Source organism: Elgaria multicarinata, chromosome 3 (genome assembly GCF_023053635.1).
Source record: "Elgaria multicarinata webbii isolate HBS135686 ecotype San Diego chromosome 3, rElgMul1.1.pri, whole genome shotgun sequence".
In the NCBI taxonomy this organism is placed as follows: domain Eukaryota; kingdom Metazoa; phylum Chordata; class Lepidosauria; order Squamata; family Anguidae; genus Elgaria; species Elgaria multicarinata.
In genome coordinates this window covers 142735236-142757159 of record NC_086173.1, presented here as the reverse complement: position 1 = coordinate 142757159, position 21924 = coordinate 142735236, and the positions used below count along the sequence as shown (strand labels likewise).

General features: G+C 48.4%; 1 protein-coding gene across 1 annotated transcript; it reads left to right on the top strand.

Annotated features, from left to right (window-relative positions):
* The first annotated feature begins 5080 nt into the window (after positions 1 to 5080).
* DALRD3 (DALR anticodon binding domain containing 3) lies at positions 5081 to 19453 on the top strand. Its single transcript, XM_063122095.1, has 13 exons — positions 5081 to 5328; positions 7208 to 7506; positions 10387 to 10658; positions 11282 to 11340; positions 11453 to 11575; positions 12295 to 12365; positions 12864 to 12922; positions 13298 to 13380; positions 14283 to 14406; positions 15313 to 15371; positions 16418 to 16531; positions 17821 to 17889; positions 18896 to 19453. Exons 1-13 carry the CDS (start codon positions 5140 to 5142, stop codon positions 19013 to 19015), a joined length of 1641 nt encoding a protein of 546 aa, XP_062978165.1. The 5' UTR covers positions 5081 to 5139; the 3' UTR covers positions 19016 to 19453.
* The last annotated feature ends 2471 nt before the right edge of the window (positions 19454 to 21924 follow it).

Below are 21924 nucleotides of genomic sequence, written 5' to 3'. Positions count from 1 at the left end.
CTAGACAAGGGGAGGTGCCTTCAAATGTTTCACTTCTGCTTCTGGTTTGTTTCAAACAGTTTCCATTGTTGTATTTCCTGTACTGTAAATCAATATGCAAACAGCCTACAGCTTTTGACTGAGTCTTTAAAAGGGAAATTCCAACAAAAGGCACCCCCCCCCATTGATTTTGGAGGACCATGGGTGTTCACTACATTGGGTGTTCCTTGCAAAAGGAAAGAAAAGGCAGCATATAAATGTATAAATAAATAAAGTATGGTGATGGACTCAGGGGATATTGCAGATGCCTGACAATCATGCTGTCACTCACTCCCACATAAATCTCAGATAAATAGACAAGGTTCAATCACCAAAACTGTAATTAGCTTCAGGGCCAAGTCACAAAACATCTGAAGCATAAGATTAATGCATAAATGGAGGAGAAAATTAGGAAATACTTCTCTGCAAAAATGTATATCTTGTTGATATGCTGGACTGCATAGCAGGGTTTGTTTTGTAAAAATAACAATTTCCAGAGTGGTAGCCCTGTCTTGCTGCAAAGACTTGTCTTGTAGTAGTGCAAAGGCAAGCAAATGTATTATGCATAAGATTTGATAAAGTGTACCTCTCCCTAACAGGTACATCTGAAGCCTGCCAGAGGCTGGGAAGGTGGGGTGTGTTTGGCTGGTGGGGGGGAAAGAAGAACAGGGACTGCTGGGGCTTCCCTCTGCAGTCTCTCCCCTCACCTGCTGGGCGTCAGCTGACTGAGTGCTCCACCTCTCCCTAACAGGTACATCTGCAGCCTGCCAGAGGCTGGGAAGGTGGGGTGTGTTTGGCTGGTGGGGGGGAAAGAAGAACAGGGACTGCTGGGGCTTCCCTCTGCAGTCTCTCCCCTCACCTGCTGGGCGTCAGCTGACTGAGTGCTCCACCTCTCCCTAACAGGTACATCTGCAGCCTGCCAGAGGCTGGGAAGGTGGGGTGTGTTTGGCTGGTGGGGGGGAAAGAAGAACAGGGACTGCTGGGGCTTCCCTCTGCAGTCTCTCCCCTCACCTGCTGGGCGTCAGCTGACTGAGTGCTCCACCTCTCCCTAACAGGTACATCTGAAGCCTGCCAGAGGCTGCGCCTCGGCGCGCGCCTCGGCGACGCGCAGAGTGCGGCGCCAAGTGGCGCCGCACTTGGCGGCGCACATAGGAGATACCATACTACTGTACCTGCAAGATCTCCAACCAGCCAACCAGCAGCAAATTGTAAAATACATTTTAATTACTTTTTAATATGTGCCTGGGGAGCTCTGGGGGATACGGGGATGCCCACATAACTGTGGTCACGGGTAGGGGGAGGTATGGTGCTAGGGGAGGAACAGGCCAGATGAGGAGAAGAGGGGATAGATTCCTTACAGCTATTCCCTCTTCTGGTTCCTACCCCAACCGGATAGTTCCTGGTGGCCATATCAGCTTGCTCTCGGGTCTGGTGGTGCTGCTGCTGAACGCCAGGTCAGTCCAGAATAAAATCTCCCTCATCCATGATTTGATTGTGGATGAGGGGGCTGACCTGGTATGCATCACTGAGACCTGGGTGGGTGAACTGGGTGGGGTTGCTCTCACCCAGCTCTGCCCTCCTGGGTACTCGGTGCAGCACCAGCACAGACTCGAGGGCCGGGGAGGGGGGGTTGCCGTGGTCTATAGGAATACAATCTCCCTCTCTAGGCTTCCTGTTCAGTCGAGTGCTGGTCTGGAGTGTTTGTACTGTGTGTTGGGTACTCGAGACAGATTAGGGATTCTGCTGGTGTACCGTCCACCCCGCTGCCCAACAGTCTCCCTGCCTGAGCTGACGGAGGTTGTCTCGGACCTGGTGTTGAGGACCCCCAGGATGGTGGTTCTGGGGGATCTCAACTTCCATGCCGAGGCTGCTGTATCCGGAGCGGCTCAGGACTTCATGGCTGCCATGACAACCATGGGGCTGTCTCAACATGTCATCGGCCCAACACATGCAAAGGGACACACACTTGATCTGGTTTTCTCGACTGGACAGGAGGATGGTGATCTGGAAGTGGGGGAACTAACATCTACCCCCTTGTCATGGTCGGATCACTTCCTACTGAGGTTTAGACTCTCGGCGGCCTTTCCCCTCTGCAAGGGTGGGGGGCCTATTAAAATGGTCCGCCCCCGGAGGCTAATGGACTCCGATGGATTCCAGAGGGCTCTGGGGGATTTTCCTGCTGATATGGCCGGTGCTCCTGTCGAAGCCCAGGTCGCTCTGTGGAATGCAGAGATGACTCGGGCGGTTGACACGATCGCGCCCAAGCGTCCTCTCCCTCTGAGCAGAGCCCGGTCAGCTCCTTGGTATACATCTGAGCTGAGGGCGATGAAGCAAGAGGGGAGACGGCTAGAACGCAGGTGGAGGAAAACTCGTGCTGGGTCTGATCGAACACGGGCTAGAGCTCACTATCGAGCCTACTCTGTGGCGGTGAGGGTGGCAAAGAGGCAGTTCTTTTCCACCAGCATTGCGTCTTCTCGGTGTCGTCCGGCGGAGCTTTTCCGAGTGGTTCGTGGCCTGTTACACTCTGGGCCAGGGCGTGAGATAGTTGAACCCTCGGTAGCACGCTGTGACGAGTTTGCACGGCACTTTGAAGATAAAGTCGCTCAGATTCGTCATGAATTGGACACCACACTTAATGCAGCACCACTAGTAGAGGCGTTCAGAGCGCCGTCCTGCTCAGTTTTATTGGATGAGTTTCAGTTATTGAGGCCCGAGGATGTGGACAAGGTGCTTGGCCAAGTCCGGTCGACCACCTGTGTGCTTGACCCTTGCCCCTCGTGGCTCATTACATCAAATAAGGAGGGGATCGCCGGCTGGGTCCAGGAGGTTGTAAATGCCTCCTTGAGAGAGGGAGTGGTGCCGGCCTCTTTAAAAGAGGCGGTAATTAGACCACTCCTGAAGAAGCCTAATCTGGACCCGGAAGATGTTAACAACTACAGGCCGGTGGCTAATATCCCTTTCCTGGGCAAGGTGCTTGAGCGGGTGGTTGCAGGACAACTCCAGGCACTCTTGAATGAAACGGATTATCTAGATCCATTTCAATCGGGCTTCAGGCCTGGTTTTGGAACGGAAACTGCCTTGGTCGCCCTGTGGGATGACCTCTGTCGGGAGAGAGACAGGGGGAGTGCGACCCTGTTGGTTCTCCTGGACCTCTCAGCGGCCTTCGATACCATCGACCATGGTATCCTTCTGGATAGGCTGTCTGAGCTGGGAGTTGGAGGTACTGCGTTGCAGTGGTTCCGCTCCTACTTGGATGGCCGATTCCAGAAGGTGGTGCTGGGGGATTATTGCTCTGTGCCGTGGCTCCTAAGCCATGGGGTTCCGCAGGGCTCTATTTTATCCCCTATGCTGTTTAACATATACATGAAGCCGCTGGGGGAGGTTATCCGGAGATGTGGACTGAGGTGTCATCAATATGCGGATGACACCCAGCTCTACCTTTCCTTTTCATCAAACCCAGGTGAGGCAGTGACTGTTCTGAACCAGTGCCTGGGCACGGTAATGGACTGGATGAGGGCTAACAAACTGAGACTCAATCCAGACAAGACGGAGGTACTGTTAGCGGGTGGTTCATTTGTCCGGCGAGGTGATGTTTGCCCTGTCCTGGACGGGGTTGCACTCTCCCTAAAGGATCGGGTCCGTAGTTTGGGGGTGCTCTTCGATCCAGAACTGTCACTTGAGGCACAGGTGAACTCAGTGGCAAAGAGCACCTTTTATCAGCTTAGGCTGATATACCAACTGCGCCCTTATCTGGACAGTGATAGCCTAGCTACAGTTATCCATGCTCTGATAACCTCTCGCTTGGATTACTGCAATGCGTTATACATGGGGCTGCCTTTGAAAACGGTCCGGAAGCTTCAGCTGGTACAAAACAGGGCAGCCCGTTTACTAACAGGGACTGGCTGGCGAGATCACATTACGCCAGTCCTTTTACAACTTCATTGGCTGCCAGTCCAGGTCCGGGCCCGATTCAAAGTGCTGGTATTGACATTTAAAGCCCTAAACGGTTTGGGGCCAGGTTATTTGAAGGAACGCCTCCTCCCATATGTACCTACCCGGACCTTAAGATCATCTACAGGGGCCCTTCTCCGTGAGCCCCTGCCAAAGGAAGTGAGGCAGGTGGCTACTAGGAGGAGGGCTTTCTCCGCTGTGGCACCCGGGTTGTGGAATGAGCTCCCCAGAGAGGTCCGCCTGGCGCCTACACTGTACTCCTTTCGTCGCCAGCTGAAGACCTTTTTATTCACTCAGTATTTTAACACTTAATTTTAACTTAAATTTAAATTATACTGTTTTAACTCTGTATTTTAACCTTATATCAATTTTGCTGCGTGGTTTTATCCTGGTTGTGCTTTTTATATTGTATTTTGTATTTGTATTTTTAACTTGTTGGTTGTTTTATGATGATTTTAATTTTTGTGAACCGCCCAGAGAGCTTCGGCTATTGGGCGGTATAAAAATGTAATAAATAAATAAATAAATAAATAATACACATAAATGCATACCATAATAATTGTGCCCTAAGTCATACTTCCAGTAGATGCATTGAAATCAATGGCCCTTTAGTTAATTGTGACTAACTGAAGTTCCATTGGTTTCAATGGGTCTGCTCAAAGTATGACTAAGTCTGTATTCAATCCTTTGATTCATGCCACTCTGTTGTTTCAGTTAAAAACAAAACAATGTTCAAGGGAGAAATTCCAGCAGTATAAATTATGTAGGACACTGCTCTGTTGAAAAATACTATCCAAAAGTGAAAGTCTATCTAGACCAGGCTTCCCGAACTTGGTGTCTTCCAGATGTGTCGGACTACAACTCCCATTATTCCCAGCCAGCAGAGAAAATTACACTGCTGACTGGGAATGATAGAGGAGTTGTAGTCCAACACATCTGGGGGCCGCCAAGTTGGAGAAGGCTGATCTAGACATTGAGTCTCTCAGCCCTTGCTGAAACTGCCACACCTAACATGGAGTACATCGCTCCGCCAACTGACACATGGAAAAGGCAGTCTATAATCACAATTCTATGGTTTGCCCTTCTGACGTCACATCCTGTAACAGGAAACTGCATGAATCCTTCCCCCGGGAAAGAGTTCCGGAGCGTACGGCCCCCCGCGCGGTCGCTATGGAGACAGTCGACACGCGGCTGTCTGTGTCGGAGACCCTGGAGGCTCTTAATGCTCTTCTCAGAGGAAAGGCCCGAGACGGAGCTCGTGGCTCAGTCTGGTTCAAAGAGAGCAGCACCCGGAACTTGCGTAGCCGGGACTTCCTGGCCCCACGGGCTGCCCTGAGGGCCATGTTCGCAGACGGACAGGTAGGGGCGCGGCCTGAGTGGAAAGGGGGCGGGGCATTGTGAGGCGAAGGGTTGCTTCGCGGGAGGGAGAATGAAGCGTCCTCAGCGCGACTCTCTCCTCGGCGGCGGCGTTCACTAACGAACACGCAAATCATTGGCTCGCCTGTGTCTTGGCACTGAGGCTGCGTTAAAACACCGCCACAACGATCAGGTGCTGCCTTGTGATTTAGGGATACTCCAGGCTCCGTGTATCGTGACCTACTCCGTGAGGAGCTGCGGTGTGAGCCTGTTGCTTGCAGCAAAAGTAACGAAGTGTCTTGTTGTGGCCGCTTAAGCAGCGCTGCAGAACCTCAGGCCTGAGGGCCAAACCTGACGGGGGGGAGGGGGTTATCTGTCGTCAGATGGCCCCACCCTCTTCCCTTGGCCCCACCCCTTTCATCTGACCACTGATGGTTGGGTGGTTTTCCTATTATTATTATTATTATTTATTTATTTATTTATTTATATAGCACCATCAATGTACATGGTGCTGTACAGAGTAAAACAGTAAATAGCAAGACCCTGCCACATAGGCTTACATTCTAATAAAATCATAATAAAACAATAAGGAGGGGGAAGAGAATGCACCAAACAGGCGCATGGTAGGGTAAAACTAACAGTATAAAGTCAGAACAAAATCAAGTTTTAAAAGCTTTAGGAAAAAGAAAAGTTTTTAGCTGAGCTTTAAAAGCTGCGATTGAACTTGTAGTTCTCAAATGTTCTGGAAGAGCGTTCCAGGCGTAAGGGGCAGCAGAAGAAAATGGACAAAGCCGAGCAAGGGAAGTTGAGACCCTTGGGCGGGTAAGAAACATGGCATCAGAGGAGCGAAGAGCATGAGCGGGGCAGTAGTGTGAGATGAGAGAGGAGAGATAGGAAGGAGCTAGACAGTGAAAAGCTTTGTAGGTCAACAGGAGAAGTTTATATTAGATTCTGAACGAAGCCTCCCCTAAGGCTTCGTTACTAGCGATAAGAGCTTTAAGAAAAATAAAAATAAATAATGGCAGGTACTTTTGCCCCTGTCTCTTTTTGCCTTTGACCCACCACCACCACTGAAATGCAGCCCCCCAAGTGCTTCTCCGAAATTGAATTTGGCCCTCAGCAGCCTGAAAGGAGGTTTGGCATCTCTGCCTGAAAGATTTATTGTGGCTTTTGCAGACCAGTGCCCAGTTTTGCCAGATACATCATGGTGAATTTGAAGTAATTCCTACTGAATACAGTGGGCCATATACCAAAGCAGGGATGGGGAATGTATGGCTCATTATCCCTCATCACTCCCATTATCCCTCACCACTGGGTCTGCTGCCAGGGGGACTAATGAGAGTTGCAGTCTAGCAATATCTAAAGTGCCAGTGTTCTTTGCCCTTTGCTCCAAAGTGAGTGTTTCTAAAACCAGAAAGCTTTAGTTGGTGGTAGGTCTCACACCATTACACAGGAGTTCCAAAACTTTAAGCCTACAGAAATGCAGCTGTTCAAAAGAACACTGAAGGAATGGTGCAGCAGCAATGCAGGGTGTTTTGTAACAGAAATTAGGATAGGAATTCCTCTGTGCTTCTTACAGAGTATCTTAGAACTTGACTGGCAGAAAGGGCAATTAATTAATTTCTTTCAGCACCTTGGGTGACAGGAACATGAACTCCCCCAAAGCAGTTGTCAGGTATTGACACAAAGAAGCTTTTTACTATTATCAACCAGGCTTTAATTTCTTGTCTCCAGTCTTAGCTTTAATAGTGCAGCTGTGACTTACTGCAATGCTTGAAACTTCATTTCTACCGTTCAGTAAATTGCTTTGTTTCTGCTCCTGAGCAGCCAGCATCAGGAGGAAGCCAACACTATATGTCCCTTCTATCTTGTATTGTGGTAGGTTCCCAATGGCATTGTTGAGAGTGTGTGTTCGCTTAAATGCCCAGGGGTGCCACCAATCCAGAGCTGCCAAAAGGACCTAGCTGGACTGACTGTGCAGTTGAAGAGAGCTGATGCCTTTGAGCGGATCCTGAAGGCCATTCATGTGTATGCGAAACCTCCCCAGACAGCCCACGGGCACAGCATCCTCCTCAACTGTGTGCCCCTCCATGGGTGCAAGGGCCTGAGCTCACTCAGTCTGAGTCATCTGAGAACCATCCTGGTCACTGACCACCTGGCGGGCTTTCTTCGAGCACAAGGGTGAGCAGATGGAACAGTTCTTACTGTCGGTCGCTTTAAATCTTGAGATCTAGAAACACGAATGGTGTTTGCTTTGTTTATTTATTTAGTACAACTTTGCAGCACAATTGTCTTCCTGCTTGCTTGGACAAAAATCCTGCTATGTTCAGTGGGGCTGGCTTCTAGGTTTAGCCTCTCCACAGTTCAAGGCTGCTTATGTAGCTGTGGACGTGGTATAGACAACAGTCCCCATCAATTTAAGGGACTTCTGCAAAATTCTGAGAATGTTTTCTACTTTTAAGATAGCATGTAGTTCTTCCTCATTTCTCTGGGGGAGAAATTCAAACTGTGGGAGCAGTGTACAGGGGCTTTCAATTTAGTTGTCCATTGATTACAAAGCAGCGTTTCCTCACTTGTCCACTTTCAGATCCAAAAGCAAGGAAAACCCCGTGGGGGAGTAAAAAGAAGCCAAAGGCAAAGGTAGAACCAGGCAATCTTCAAAATGGAATATTTACAAAAGTTTATTTACAGTGCCAAGTTTCCGCCTACGCGTTTCGAACGCAAACTGCGCTCTTCCTCAGGGCTGTTATCTAAAAAATAAATAAAAAAGTCCTTTGAATCATAATATTTACAATTAGAGGCATTTTACAAGTTTATGTACCTTAAAAATACTTTAAAAAACTTATGTATATCCAGACGTACAAATTGTAATCAAAAGGTGTAATACATCATCATTCAGTTAATTAAAGTATATATGCAAAAATATAAAAGATATTTACTCTTGGTTGGTATATTTTTGCATATATACTTTAATTAACTGAATGATGATGTATTACACCTTTTGATTACAATTTGTACGTCTGGATATACATAAGTTTTTTAAAGTATTTTTAAGGTACATAAACTTGTAAAATGCCTCTAATTGTAAATATTATGATTCAAAGGACTTTTTTATTTATTTTTTAGATAACAGCCCTGAGGAAGAGCGCAGTTTGCGTTCGAAACGCGTAGGCGGAAACTTGGCACTGTAAATAAACTTTTGTAAATATTCCATTTTGAAGATTGCCTGGTTCTACCTTTGCCTTTGGCTTCTTTTTACTCTTCCACTTTCAGATCCTACAGCTTAGAATGTTTTCCCAAAACCTGAATTCTGCAACCTGCATACATTAATCAGACTAAGGAAATGTGTGTGTATTTGCTTGTTTTGCATAACAAATACTACTACTGCTAGTCAAGGGGAGCGGCTGGATCTGCAGGGCACTGAAGCCCCATCTTATTTATTTATTTATTTATTTATTTATTACATTTTTATACCGCCCAATAGCCGAAGCTCTCTGGGCGGTTCACAAAAATTAAAACCACAGTAAAACACCCAACAGTTTAAAACACAATTACGAAATACAGTATAAAAAGCGCAACCAGGATAAAACCACACAGCAAAGTTGATATAGGATTAAAATACAGAGTTAAAACAGTAAAATTTAAATTTAAGTTAAAATTAAGTGTTAAAATACTGAGTGAATAAAAAGGTCTTCAGCTGGCGACGAAAGCAGTACAGTGTAGGCGCCAAGCGGACCTCTCTGGGGAGCTCGTTCCACAACCGGGGTGCCACAGCGGAGAAAGCCCTCCTCCTAGTAGCCACCTGCCTCACTTCCTTTGGCAGGGGCTCATGGAGAAGGCCCCCTGTAGATGATCTTAAGGTCCGGGTAGGTACATATGGGAGGAGGCGTTCCTTCAGATAACCTGGCCCCAAACCGTTTAGGGCTTTAAATGTTAATACCAGCACTTTGAATTGGGCCCGGACCTGGACTGGCAGCCAATGAAGTTGTAAAAGGACTGGCGTAATGTGATCTCGCCGGCCAGTCCCTGTTAATAACCTTGCTGCCCTGTTTTGCACCAGTTGAAGTTTCCGGACCATTTTCAAAGGCAGCCCCACATATAACGCATTGCAGTAATCCAAACGAGAGGTTATCAGAGCATGGATAACTGTAGCTAAGCTATCTCTGTCCAGATAAGGGCGCAGCTGGTATATCAGCCTGAGCTGATAAAAGGTGCTCTTTGCCACTGAGTTCACCTGTGCCTCAAGTGACAGTTCTGGATCCAAGAGCACCCCCAAACTACGGACCCGATCCTTTAGGGGGAGTGCAACCCCGTCCAGGACAGGGCAAACATCACCTCGCCGGACAGAACAACCACCCGCTAACAGTACCTCCGTCTTGTCTGGATTGAGTTTCAGTTTATTAGCCCTCATCCAGTCCTCATCTTATGACCAGAGAGACTCCTACTTGGCCTCTTCCCTTCTTTGCTAGCTTTTGAGAATTCACCTGGCATCATCCTGCACTTTCAACCCTTTCCATCCATAAGGACTAGAAGCATGCTTTTAAAAAAGGAAAGTTTAATATTTTCAAGGTGCTGAATTCTACACATGATTAAATTCATGCTTTACTACTAGTGAAGCTCCTTAGTTTTGCATTTTAAAAAAAGTTTTATAAATGGAAGACTGAAAATTAGAATTGGAGGCCTCTGCAAGGTGTTTGGATAAGGGTCTGGTGAAGCTGAGATTTTAATCTAAGTAAATACATGCACATGAAGCTGCGTTATACCAAGTCACATCCAACACTTGTGCAGCGCTGACTGGCAGCAGTTCTCTGGCATCACACGTTTTCCAAGGTCTTCCTGAGTCCTGCTACTTAAGGTCCTTTTAGCTGAAGATGCCAGTGGTTAAAGTCATGCAAAGCATGTGCTGTACCACTGACCAAAGGACCCTTCTCTAAATTCAGCACTCAGTTCATTGGATCGTGCTAGAACCTGTTGCTATTCTTGGGGTAGAATATGGTGTGTTCTGTTTCTTCTGCCTACTGGGTATTGTGTGGCAAATGCAGTGTGCTTTTTGTCACGCAGGGCGGATGTTCATCTGGTCCCAGCTTTGGCTGACACGGATGTCCATCAGTTCCTGCGCCAGCTGCGAGTTGAGTGGCCTTCAGTGTTGGGAACCTCCCCAAACCCTGAGGATGTTCTAGCCATCAAGGAAGCCCTTCGCCAGTGCCCCCATGCCACTTTTGCCCAGACGAACCAGGGTGGAGTCGTGTGTAAACTGCACTTAAAAGGGTTCCTGGAGAAGAAGCAGGAGGAGGGCCTAGAAGGCTATGACTCTAACCTAGATGTTTTTCTTGGTAGGCAGTTTATTTTCTCCTTGAAATTTGCAATAGCAATATTTCTATATCGATCCTCACAGCAACGTTCTTGCAAAGTAGGTGACCCTGAAGGCGTTAATTTTGCAGATGGGGAAGTTTAGGCTGAGAAGATGACTAATAGGGGAACTGCATGGCTAATAGGGGATTTGAAAACTAGGTTCCATACTGTTATTTGTTTATTTTTACTTATTTATTAACATTTTACATTATTTACTAAGAAGTCGTCAGGGTGAAGTACAGCAATTTAAGACAATAAAAACAAGGACATTAAAGACAGTAAAAACATTTAAACACTGAAACGATATATTTTAAAAGACTGAATCGAAAAGATGCCTCTTTACAAGGCCAAGAGAATGGGGTCCAATTGTAGTTCTTGAGGGAGCGCATTCCATAGAAAGCCACTTTTTAGGTGTTATCCCAGTTCTGCACTATTCTCCACTGACCAGTCAGGTGTTCCATCAGGGAAAAGGCTTTGGCTGGATCTGCAGAGCAGTTCAGTTCCACTTGGACAGCCCATAGGAAGCAATGGCCCCAGCGCTGCAGAAGCATACTTGGTTAACAGAGACTGGACGTCCTTTCAGTAATCTCCTCTTCCATTTCAGTGACAGAGGAGAAACTGCACCATCTGGCTGAGCTTCAAAATGTGGCGCTGAAATGCACAGTGAGTAGACCCCTGGAAGTCTTGGTCACTAGCGGATCAAAATAAATTCTTTTGCATGTCCTTGGACCTTGCATGTCCCTGGACCTTGCATGTCCCTGGACCTCTTCTACAGGTGGCTGCACCAGAGGGATACTGCAGCGTTGTGCATGTGGTGAGCAATGAGGAGGCGTTCCAGCAGCAGAAGGTGGACTTACTGTGGAGGCTGGTAGCTCCACAAGCTCTCGCAGCTTCACAGGTGAGGATCAGCTCTTCTTTTGGGGATGATGTACAGTTTTAGGTGTGTGTAAATGTATCTATTTATTTTATTTTTATCTGCCCAATAACAAAAGTTCTCTGGGTTATGAAGATAAAATAATAAGTAAAAAAAAACATGATATAAAACCCAACAACAATAAAGCTATATATATCCAGTATGCCTGTGATTGCAGCCCACGAGCATGGAAATCCCCACAGGCAGGTTTCGCCATCCCAAGTGTAAACATTGAGGGGAAAAATCCCCCAAATGTTTACTTCTCTTGGCTCAAGTACTTAGGAAATATGAACAGAGCCCCACTGCTCCTCCTCCTCCAATCACCATCTTTAATCTCAGGAAACCTTTTCACAGAAGGGTCTCAATTTGTTGAAAAGTTACATCTCTGCAGCGGAAAAATCCCTCCCAAATCAGCAACTGCCTCACTCTGTTTTAATTTATTCCAAGTGTCACATTTTTTATTTCCTTAGCAAAAAGGCTCTGCCCACCGTCACTACAAATGTCTGTTCCTTATGGGCAAACTGGCCAGGTTAATAAGGCTTGGGTAGGATTTCTTGCTTGCACTGTCGGTTCCTGGGACATAAATTCCTGCTGTTTCACGTGTTGTCACCCTTTTTGCCAAAGTGACAAGCCCTTGATGTAAAGCAAACCATATCAGGAAGTTGCTTGCAATGATTACTGCTCTGTATCTTGTTTTTCCCTAGAAACACCTTGTCTGTGGGCCTGTGAAAATCACCCATGCTGCCTCTCCTATGAGCGTTCTTCAGTATTTCCAGTAAGTTACCATTTTCTCCCCAGCTGTTTCCACACAGGATCCATTTGCTAATCATGGTGGAGCACTTTTCCTCCTGCAAGAGGCTGGGTGTGCGGGTGAGAACACACTCTTGCCTGCGCTTTACTTCCTGGGCACTGAAGTGCAGCTCGTCATGCGTGGCAATCGCTACAGTGCAACTACACTTGATAGGCACCTGGTTTGTGGTGGTGTGCAAGCATTCACCCCCCGTCTTGGGATACACAGCTTTGTTTCCAGGGCCCTGTGTGCACTAGGGCTCCAGTGGTGGAACCACCAGCCTAGGGTGAGAATGCCCTGAGAAATAGAAAGGCAGGCTTATCGGAACTGAGAGTGCAGGGTTGCATAGGCTGTGGGTGCACTGTCCCTCCCCTTTTATTGCTGGAACTTTTATTACTCAACATTTGATTTAGCACCAGTAGCACCGTGGGCATTATCTGGAACACACGAGTTACATGATCCCCCCTCGCCTATTCCTTACAGGCTGCGGCATTCCCAGATGTACGAGGCTTCAGTGCTGAAATATGGAGACCTCTCTCAGGGTAATGTTTCTTCCAGTCATTTGTTTCATCTCCTGTTTTGTTCTGCTTCTTTCTGAAGGCTTAAGACGCTTCTTATTATTGGCTATGTTGGGGATGCACCTTCCTGCTGGATGGCAGCTTATTTTTGTTGGTGGAAGGAGCTGTGTTTTGGGTTTGTTGCTTGCTTTCATTGGATGTTCTGCCCAGCTGCTTGCAATATGTTATTGGGAGTCTCGTTAAGCCTTTCAGTGTCTTCATCCAGCCTGTTTGACAGGGAGCGACACATTTCCTCCTAGATTCTCGTGGCCCCTTCACTGAAAGACACAAAGCTCTCAGCTCCACTTCCATTTGGATGTGTAATTGTGGGGCTTTTTAAATCTGGCTTCCTTCTTGCAGATGAAACCTGGACTGAAACGGTCAGCGTGTTGACATCAGCTGCCATCCGATTTGAGATTCTGAGCACAGCCCATCAGAACCAGGTAAACAGAGGAATCTTTCTGAGGTGACCCTTGTCAGCAATCACAGAAGGAAATCTGGGCTTGATTTCAACTGCATACAGTACAATCCGGAATAGCAATCATTTTCTATGGATAACGTTGACTAAGACAAAGTTTAGACAAAACTGTTAATGCTGTGTTACCATGACAATATCTTTTATGCAGATATATGCATATTTACATAATTTATTCTGAATCTAGAATTTGTTGGCAGAGGATTAGATTGGAGGATTTGTGTAGTAGTACCTACAGCTTTCCGTATACATCCCAACTGCTAACTGCTAGAGGAGGTAGAAACATGGGATGTAAGCAGAGGAAATTGTAACTGGAATAGTATCCAAGTCATAGCAGCTGAGAATGTCTCATTCCCCATCAACAGAGGCACCAGGTCCTTTTTGTACAGGTCAGTAGGAGGAGCGCAGGCATGGGGACAATGAGCAGGGTCTGGCATCACAACACTGGGGTGGGGCATAATATAAATAATAGAAAATATAATAATAGAAATATAAAAAGAGTGAATGTTCTCGAATGAGTTGGCAAGAGGGAAACTATCCGTTTTTGACTAGCAGTTGGATTTAGCAGCTACTGCAGGCGTCTGGATGTGATGGGCAGTGAAGAAAGAAAGAAAGAATACATCTATCTTTACGTAGGCTGACTGTCAGAGTATCTCTTCCATGAGTGGACCTGGGTCGGTCTGAAAAAGGCCACGCTTTCTGAAAAGTGGAGATGGGTGACGCCCCGTTCCTTTCTTGCTTTTCATTTCTTAGAGAGGAGCCCTTAGGTCTTCTGCAGTGGGGAAGCCAGGGCCTCCTGGAGGGTAGGGTTAGATCAGACATGGTCTACCTGCTTCTCTCCCAGCGGAATTGGTTTTTTTGCCCCTTCAGGTTCTCCTGGATGTGGAGGAGACCAGCATCTCTACCAAGGGGACCAAAAGTGGGGCCTTTGTAATGTACAACTGTGCTCGCCTTGCCACACTCTTTGAAACATACCAGCGGGCAGTAGAGCAAGGTGAGCGCTGTTTCCCCTCTACGTAGGCCAAGCCTCTGACTTGGTAAGTTGATTAGTGATTGGGCTGGTTCGGAATTAGGCTCTGAACTCTGCCCAGAAAAACTGGAGTAGCACTTAAAGTTGTCTGATCCAGGAGGCAAAGAAAATACTTTCTTGTTTGTGTTGCTGAAATAGCATGGAGAGAGCAAGGGTTACACAGTGGGTTGGTAGTGGTGTGGTTTTTTTGGAGAGAAGCAAGATGTGTGTGTTTCATGTTTGTGGGGAAGGTCCCAGTGGGCCTTGGTAGGCTCATTCTTGGGACTAGGAATGCTCAAGTATTCTAGCCTTCAGACCAACCCTTTCCCCAGTTATCACACAGGATAAACTTTTCTTGCGTATGGCGTTAAGCTTCAGCCAAATGCAGAATCCTGGCACTCTGCTTTGTAGCCTCATGATGATGGAGGCGAGTTTTGAAAGGTGCATGCAAGGTTTCCCAAAGATTCAGAAACAAGGAGCATGAGAGGCTGAGGGTTGGCACACCTGACACTGCAGGCCCTTCTCCATTGCCCCACAGGTATTGTTCCTCTCCAGAAACACACTGCATCTCCCCCTTCTTATTTCTGCCTTAGAATTCCTAATACTGCTAAAAAAGAAAAGCCAGCCCACCATCATTTTTTCAGCTAGGACAATTTTTTTTTAAAAAAAACAACGCAGAGTAAATTTAGGAATATTGGTTTAATTCACTTCGTTCTGATTGCCAGATTTGGAGCTTTCTGGTGCAGAAAAACTTGACTCCTGGTGTAGCTGTCCTTGCATCACCCATGAGACTTTTTTGAAGATGTGTGTGTGCATTGGCCAGTTTTCCTTCCAATTCTGAACTGTCCCACTGTGCTGCTGTGGTAACAAATCTCTGTCCTCCAATTCCAGGTCTGTACCCAGCCTTTCCCCTACCGTCAGAGCTGAACTACTTTTCTCTCAGGGAAGAGGTGAGCAAAGGAGCACCAAGACCCAGGCCCAGAGGGCTTCCCCTGTAGGCTCAACTGGAGTAGCTGAAGTGTTGGCAATGGGAAGTTTATTTTGCTAGCAGGGTCATATTATGGAGAGAAGGCATGGAAGGGACTTGAAGGGTTGTTTCACTCAACTTCCTAACGCAGGTTAGGTCTTGGGCATTTGATTTGCACAAAACAGAGTGTGCCATTTTAGACCACCATGTACCACAGAGAGCTTCCGCACCTCAGGCAAGTGCTTGCATGGCGGCTGGTTCTCGTATCAGGAATCCCCTTGCTTGGTCAGCACCCTTCCTGCTGATTAGTGATCTGTGGGGGGAAGAGGCTGAGTGGTCCACAGGCTCCATGTGACCCAGGGAGCCCCACCCAGTGTTCCCTGCTGCCTAGCTGACCTGCCATCACCATTGCGATCACCAGCTGATGGCCATTGTGGTGCTTCCATCCGCTGTCTTCCTTAGGATTGTTGCAGGGGCGGGTAGAGGTTTCAGCGTTGCCCCTCCCTGGCAATTCCAATACAGCCAAGCTAATAGCAGCAAGGAAGCGGCGATCTTCATAGGGATCACAGGAGGGAGAGAGGCTTTAGCCCAGGGGTGCAGAATCTCTTTTGGCTCAAGGAACAAATCCCATTTTGTAGCAGCTCTCGGGGGCCGCATTTCAGTGGTGAGCAAGATCAAAGGCAAAAAGGGGGAGGGGCCCAAACCACCAGCACATTGTGGCGTAAAGCTCTTAGTGCCATTAACTAACTCTTACGAGAAGCATTTTCAACCTTTGATAGTGGGAGTGGGGGTGGGGGGAGTGCACAAAAGCCGGGAAACTACCAAAGTATCGGTGGTTGGGGAAAGGGGGTGAGGTCAGAGGAAGGGCGTGGCCCTTTGGGGAGCCCCAAGTGGGCCAGGTTTGGCCCCCCATCCCTGAGTTTCTGTACCCCCTTCTTACGCAGCCAAGACGGCTGTTTCCATGCAGACCGTGATCCTGATCAGGACAGACTCTCCTGGGACTCACACAGCTTTCTGCTTGTTCCCCAGGGTGAATGGCTCTTGTTGTTCAATAGCATCCTGCCTTTCCAGGAGGTCCTGAGCCAAGGGATGCAGCTGCCCATCACCAGTGGTGGGCTCAGGATTCCAGCCAGCACAGAGGCGGTGAGCTCAGTTTTCACACACCGCAGAGCAAGACCGTTTTCCTTCCCTCTGGCAGTTTGGGTTGTGTGTGTGTGTGTGTGTGTGTTTCCAGCATGCTGTGTGATGTAGCTGCAATTTAGAGTGTTTCATTTGCAGGGAGGTGGACAAACAGCTGCTGTACTTTGGAAGAGGAGACATATTACTGAAGTGTCTCCAGAGCCTAATAGGGCTGGCCGTCCTGTGCAGATCTAGAGCGCAGTCTGCAAAAGTTCACAGTAATTCTGAATATCACTGCAGGCGGAAAGTGCCACCTCGGATCTGCTGCGTCACAGCCTGTGGGTGTATAGGAACATCAGAAGCTGCCCTATGCTGAGTCAGACCTTGGTCCACTTAGTCCAGTATTGTTGACACGGACTGGCAGTGGCTCCCCAGGGTTTCAGACAGGAGCTTTTCCCAGTCCCTCCTGGAGATGCCAGGGATCTAACCTGGCACTTTCTGCAAGCAAAGCAGTTGCTCTACTACTGATCTGTGGCCCTTCAGGGTATTGAGAATAGATTCTAGGTACTAACCTAAGGGGCATTTCAGTAGTTTCAGGCCAGCCGCTGGCCAAACTTCTCTGCTAAAAGAGTTCTAACCTGATATCCTTGTAGAGCAGGGGTAAGGCAAGGCATCTTGGTACCTTCCAGATATTTTGGACTTCAGCTCCCATCAGCACAGCCAACTGTAAGGGATTATGGGAGTTCCAGTCCAGGTCATCTGGAGGACACCAAGTTTCTTATCTCTGTCTGCAGGACGTAGAAGAATCCTGTGGAGCCCCTTCAGTTAAGCCTGGCACAGTTCTTTCAGGTTCAGGAACCAAGTAGGGGAGGTGCTTCTGCACTGCCACAGCCTCGCCAGGAGCCACCCTGTTTAGGGTGCTGGTTAAATTGGCAAGGATGGGTGCAAAGGGCACCTAAAGTCTGTGACTGTAGTGTGTGTTTATAGTTGGAATGGGAGCCCCATGGGAAATAGGCTGCAGGCAGGGCCCATAGGAGAGCGGTCCAACCCTTGCTTTGCATGTAGATAGCCCCGAGTTCAACTCTTGGCATCTCCAGTTAAAAAGGACCTTGGCTAGCAGGGCCTGGGGAAACCCCTGCACAAAGTCCCAGAGCGCTACTGCCAGTCAGAGTAGACAGCACTGACATGGATGGACCAGTGGTCGGACTTGGTATAAGCCAGCATCCAGTTGTGCTGATTTTAGCTTGCATTGTTTCCCTTTTGAAGGGTTTGTGGAACAGGTGCACATGAAATTGCTCTTCTTTCTATTATAGATTTGTAAGTTCCTAATCCAACTGAGCATGGATTTTAGCTCCTACTACAACCGGGTGCACATCCTGGGGGTAAGTGTTTTTGGAATACAGTGGCTAAGCTATGCGGGGGTGGGTTGTAAGTTCATATTGCATCGGCTTAGGGCTTCTCATCATAATGAAAATAGATTCGGAAAGATAGATTTACTACGAGTCAGGTAAAATTCAAGTCACCTGTTTGTGGAGTGTCTGAGCTAGATACTGTGTTGCAGGCTACAATCATCCATTCATTCTCCATGCTAAAGGTAGTATCGCAGCCAAGGAAAGTTGAAACTTCAGCCCTATATTATAAGCTCCATAAGGATGGATCTTTCTGCCAGCACTGTGGTGAAGGAGAAGGTAGTTTGAGGCCAGAAGGTTCAGAGGCAGTTCTGTCCCCACCCCTTACGACTGTTCTCTGCAGCTTTTCCAACTAGAAACGTCTTTTAAAGGAGAGGCTAAGATTTCAAGAATTTGACTAAGGCAAAAAGATCAACCTTTCACAGGTGCCACCAGTGGGTAGCCTTTTCCTTGGGGAGGCAAGCGCCAGTTGGATCGCCCCAAAGAGTGTTGATCAGGTCACTGTCACCTGCGGCCCAGAGCACAGAAAGCTCTCCTCATGCGTGCACATCCTCCAGGCTTTCCTCTGCTACCACTTCCTACACAGTGAGCCTTGCCAGAGCAAGGTTCTGCTCGAAGTGTTTCTGCCAGCGGAAAAGAGAAGGGAGGCTGTTTCGGCCAATTCTCCCCTGCCGTTGCAACCCTGAAGTGCCTCCTCCCCCACTGTTCCAGGGGGTCCCCTGAAGCAGGTTTTCAGTGGTGGGGGACTGCTGTAGGAAGAAGATGGAATCAGTGAAGGTTGTCTCCCTCTATGTCATCAGCAGAAATGCTCTGCTGGATTGGAAGTCTTCCACGTCTGTGTGGTATAGTGGACCCTATCCAAGGACAGCCGGAGGGAGGGAGGCAAAGGGAAACATGCAAGGACTCAAGGGAGGGAAGAGCCCACCCCCTCCACCAACACCTAGGAGGGCCCTGTGACTATTTTCTTTGCCCCCCACAGGAGCCACGGCCCCACTTATTCAGCCAGATGTTTGCCCGGTTGCAGCTGATGAGAGCAGTGCAAGAAGTGTTCCACTCTGCCCTGGCCACCCTCCACCTGCCTCCTCTTAGCCAGATCTGAGCAAACCGGTCACATGCCTGCTGTGGCACTCGTGCACCACCCATGTCGGGCTTCCTGACGGCCAGCACTGTCGCAAAGAGGAGTGGACTGTCAAGCATGGGGAGAGGCTTGTTCGGTTGCTGTCCGTCATCCAGCAGAGCATAACCTTGCAGGACAGGGCAGATGTGTTGGACTTGAAGTGAACTGACCTAATTTGATGCTGGAAAGAAGAGCCAAGTGTTAAGCAGATACATTCCTGATGGTGAGGGGCCTGCTGAGCGGAAGTTGCAAAATTCCAATTGGGAAGATAAAGGATAAAAAAAAAAACCTGTACTAGGGGAGCTGGGAAGTGCACTACTCTAGGAATTGCATTGCTCTTGTCCCTCCCATTTGCTTACAGTGGGTCTAAGGTATGGGGAAAAGAGGGCAGTGGACCAAGCCAAAAGAAAGCACAGCTGATGGATGGAAAAGGTGGCTTCCTGGTTGTTTTTATTTCATCTGAGATGGCTAACCCCATCTAGGTCATGGTCCTACCCTCTTGCAGAGAATTTTTGGCACCAGCAGTGGAAACAAGAGTTTGTAAATAAATTAAGAGACACACACATGTACAGAAATATATATATATGCAGTTTGGGGAGAAGAGAACACAGCGCCTGTAGCCGGGATTCCTTGTTATCTGTGCCTGTTGCACAGACTGAATAGAATGAAGTGGGCAGAGGCTAAAGTTTATGCTGTCCGTTGGCTGGCTGGGATGAAGATAGACGGTTGAGAAATCCCCAGCATGGACAAGCTGTTCAGCATCTGCTGTAATCAACCAACTGGTGTTGAGATGCCACTACAAGGGAAAGCCGAGGCAAACCAATGGGGTGTGTGTGTGTGTGTGAATCCACTTCCTTTTGCCCTGCTGTGCCCACTGGTACTGTTGGCACCATGGGAGACCACATTCTATGGGGACTGCGGGTGAGTTCAGCATGGTCTCCTATGACCCGCACTGCAAAGCGGCAGTTCCAAGTCTTGCCTCTGGCTGCTGTTCCTCTCGTTCTGCACCTGCTGCCTGAGGCCCTTTGCTACTTCAACTGTTTCATCAAGAGGCAAATGAGCTGCTGGCGTTGCAGCCAGCACTGCCGGCTCTGATGAGGGGGCAGCTCAAAGAATGAGAACGTGAAATTGCGGCTGAAGTTGAGGTTGGTGATGCTGGGCACCGGGGGCAGGGTCACCCCTTGCCACTTGCTCCGGAGGTGACTGGGCAAGCCAGCTCTGCTCCGGCCCTTGTGCTTGGCCTTGCCTTGGAGCAGCCCAGCCGTCGTCCTCCGCTCCTCTTTGGCTGTGGGGGCCTTCTCTCCAAGTTCTGGGAAGTAGCTGCAGGAGCCAGGCGTGCCTGCTGCCGAGAAAGGGACAGTGTGCAAGAAGGACACCACGGGCTTGAAAAGGGCATGGAAGGAGGTCTCTGACTGAGAGGGCCCAGTCCAGGGTGTCATGTCATGGTTGCCCAAAGGGGCCGCTTTGGCACAGGAAGAGGAGTAGGCTGGGAGACCTGGCAGCTGCTGGCCGGGTGTCTCTGAGGCAGAGAGAAAAGTGAGCAGAGCAAGTGTTAGCAAAGGCATACGACAGGACAAGAGCAACTCAGCTCCGGGCTTGGGCTCAATGGTCTCAAGCATGGGCAAGGGACTCTCTTGGGGACACACCTGGGGATGGGTGGGCTGATGTGAGGGAAGCCCACTGTGCTCCTGAGAGGCCTTGGCTCTGAGGGACACAGGTGTTAAATTTGCTCTGGGGTGAGAGACACCAGTGCTCTTGAGAGACACCAGTGATAGAAAATATGTCAGCCTCAAGGTTGAGCAGCACTAGAAGCTGTTGCTTTCTCCTCAGAAGTGGCACAAAGAACAAGCAAGGGAGCTTTGGCCCAGCAGGGAGTGAGTCTGTAGTGGCTATGGAGTGCCCAGAAGGTCAAAATTAGCTTGTTTGAAATCTAATGTTGATCCTTTTGGTGCTCTGTACCCACAATTTAAAAATACATTTTATTATTTTTGGGCAGCTGCAGGGTTGTGCAGCCCATGGGGACCAGGGTCTCAGGGATAAAGTAGTCCTCCAATCTCCCAACGTTGCCCATCCCTGCTTTAGCCTAAGGCTAGCTTCTCTGTAATCCTACCAATAGATGGGGTGGGGGTTAGAGACCAGAGCCTCACCAAAGTCTTTGTCTCGTCCTTTGGGAATCTGGGGAAGAGCCATCCTGTTTTGCCTTGTGATTAATGGAGACTTGGAAGCCGTTTTATTCTGGTGTTTGCTTGCTGCTCCTACCTGGATATGAAAAAAAGAAAGAATAGCAGATACGTTGGGTGTAGCTCATGAAAGCAGTAGGGATTGCAAATCGGTGCAAGATGGATTGTGATTCTTGGGCTGTGATGTGTGCACACACTAGCCCTGTTGTGCAGTGCATTGCAGCCTCATAGCTACTGAGCGCCCTGGAAGAGGGCTACATGGCCCACAGATCCCCAAACTCTCTCTTTTACTGGTGGGTAACTCTTGGGCACAGTTTTCATAGAATCATAGAATGTTAGAGTTGGAAGGGGCCTATAAGGCCATCGAGTCCAACCCCCTGCTCAGTGTAGGAATCCACCTTAAAGCATCCCTGAAAGATGGCTGTCCAGCTGCCTCTTGAAGGCCTCTAGTGTGAGAGAGCCCACGACCGCTCTAGGCCATTGGTTCCATTGCTGTACTGCTCTTAACAGTCAGGAAGTTTTTCCTGATGTCCAGCCAGAATCTGGCTTCCTGTAACTTGAGCCCATTATTCCGTGTCCTGCACTTTTGATGTACGCTAGCAGCAATTTTTGTACTAGTCATTCTGAACAGAATGCAAGCAAACCAGGTGAAAACAACATCAGGAAAACATATGCCTTGCCTTTGAGGGAGTAGGAGTGTGTGTGTGTGGA

What these genes read in the sequence shown, in the direction of transcription:
- DALRD3 (XM_063122095.1), top strand. Translation starts at nt 5,140, where the DNA reads ATGGAGACAGTCGACACGCGGCTGTCTGTGTCGGAGACCCTGGAGGCT. An exon ending in ATGTGGCGCTGAAATGCACA is followed by an intron (nt 11,341 to 11,452) that starts GTGAGTAGACCC and finishes CCTCTTCTACAG; the next exon opens with GTGGCTGCACCAGAGGGATA. An exon ending in AGCGTTCTTCAGTATTTCCA is followed by an intron (nt 12,366 to 12,863) that starts GTAAGTTACCAT and finishes TATTCCTTACAG; the next exon opens with GCTGCGGCATTCCCAGATGT.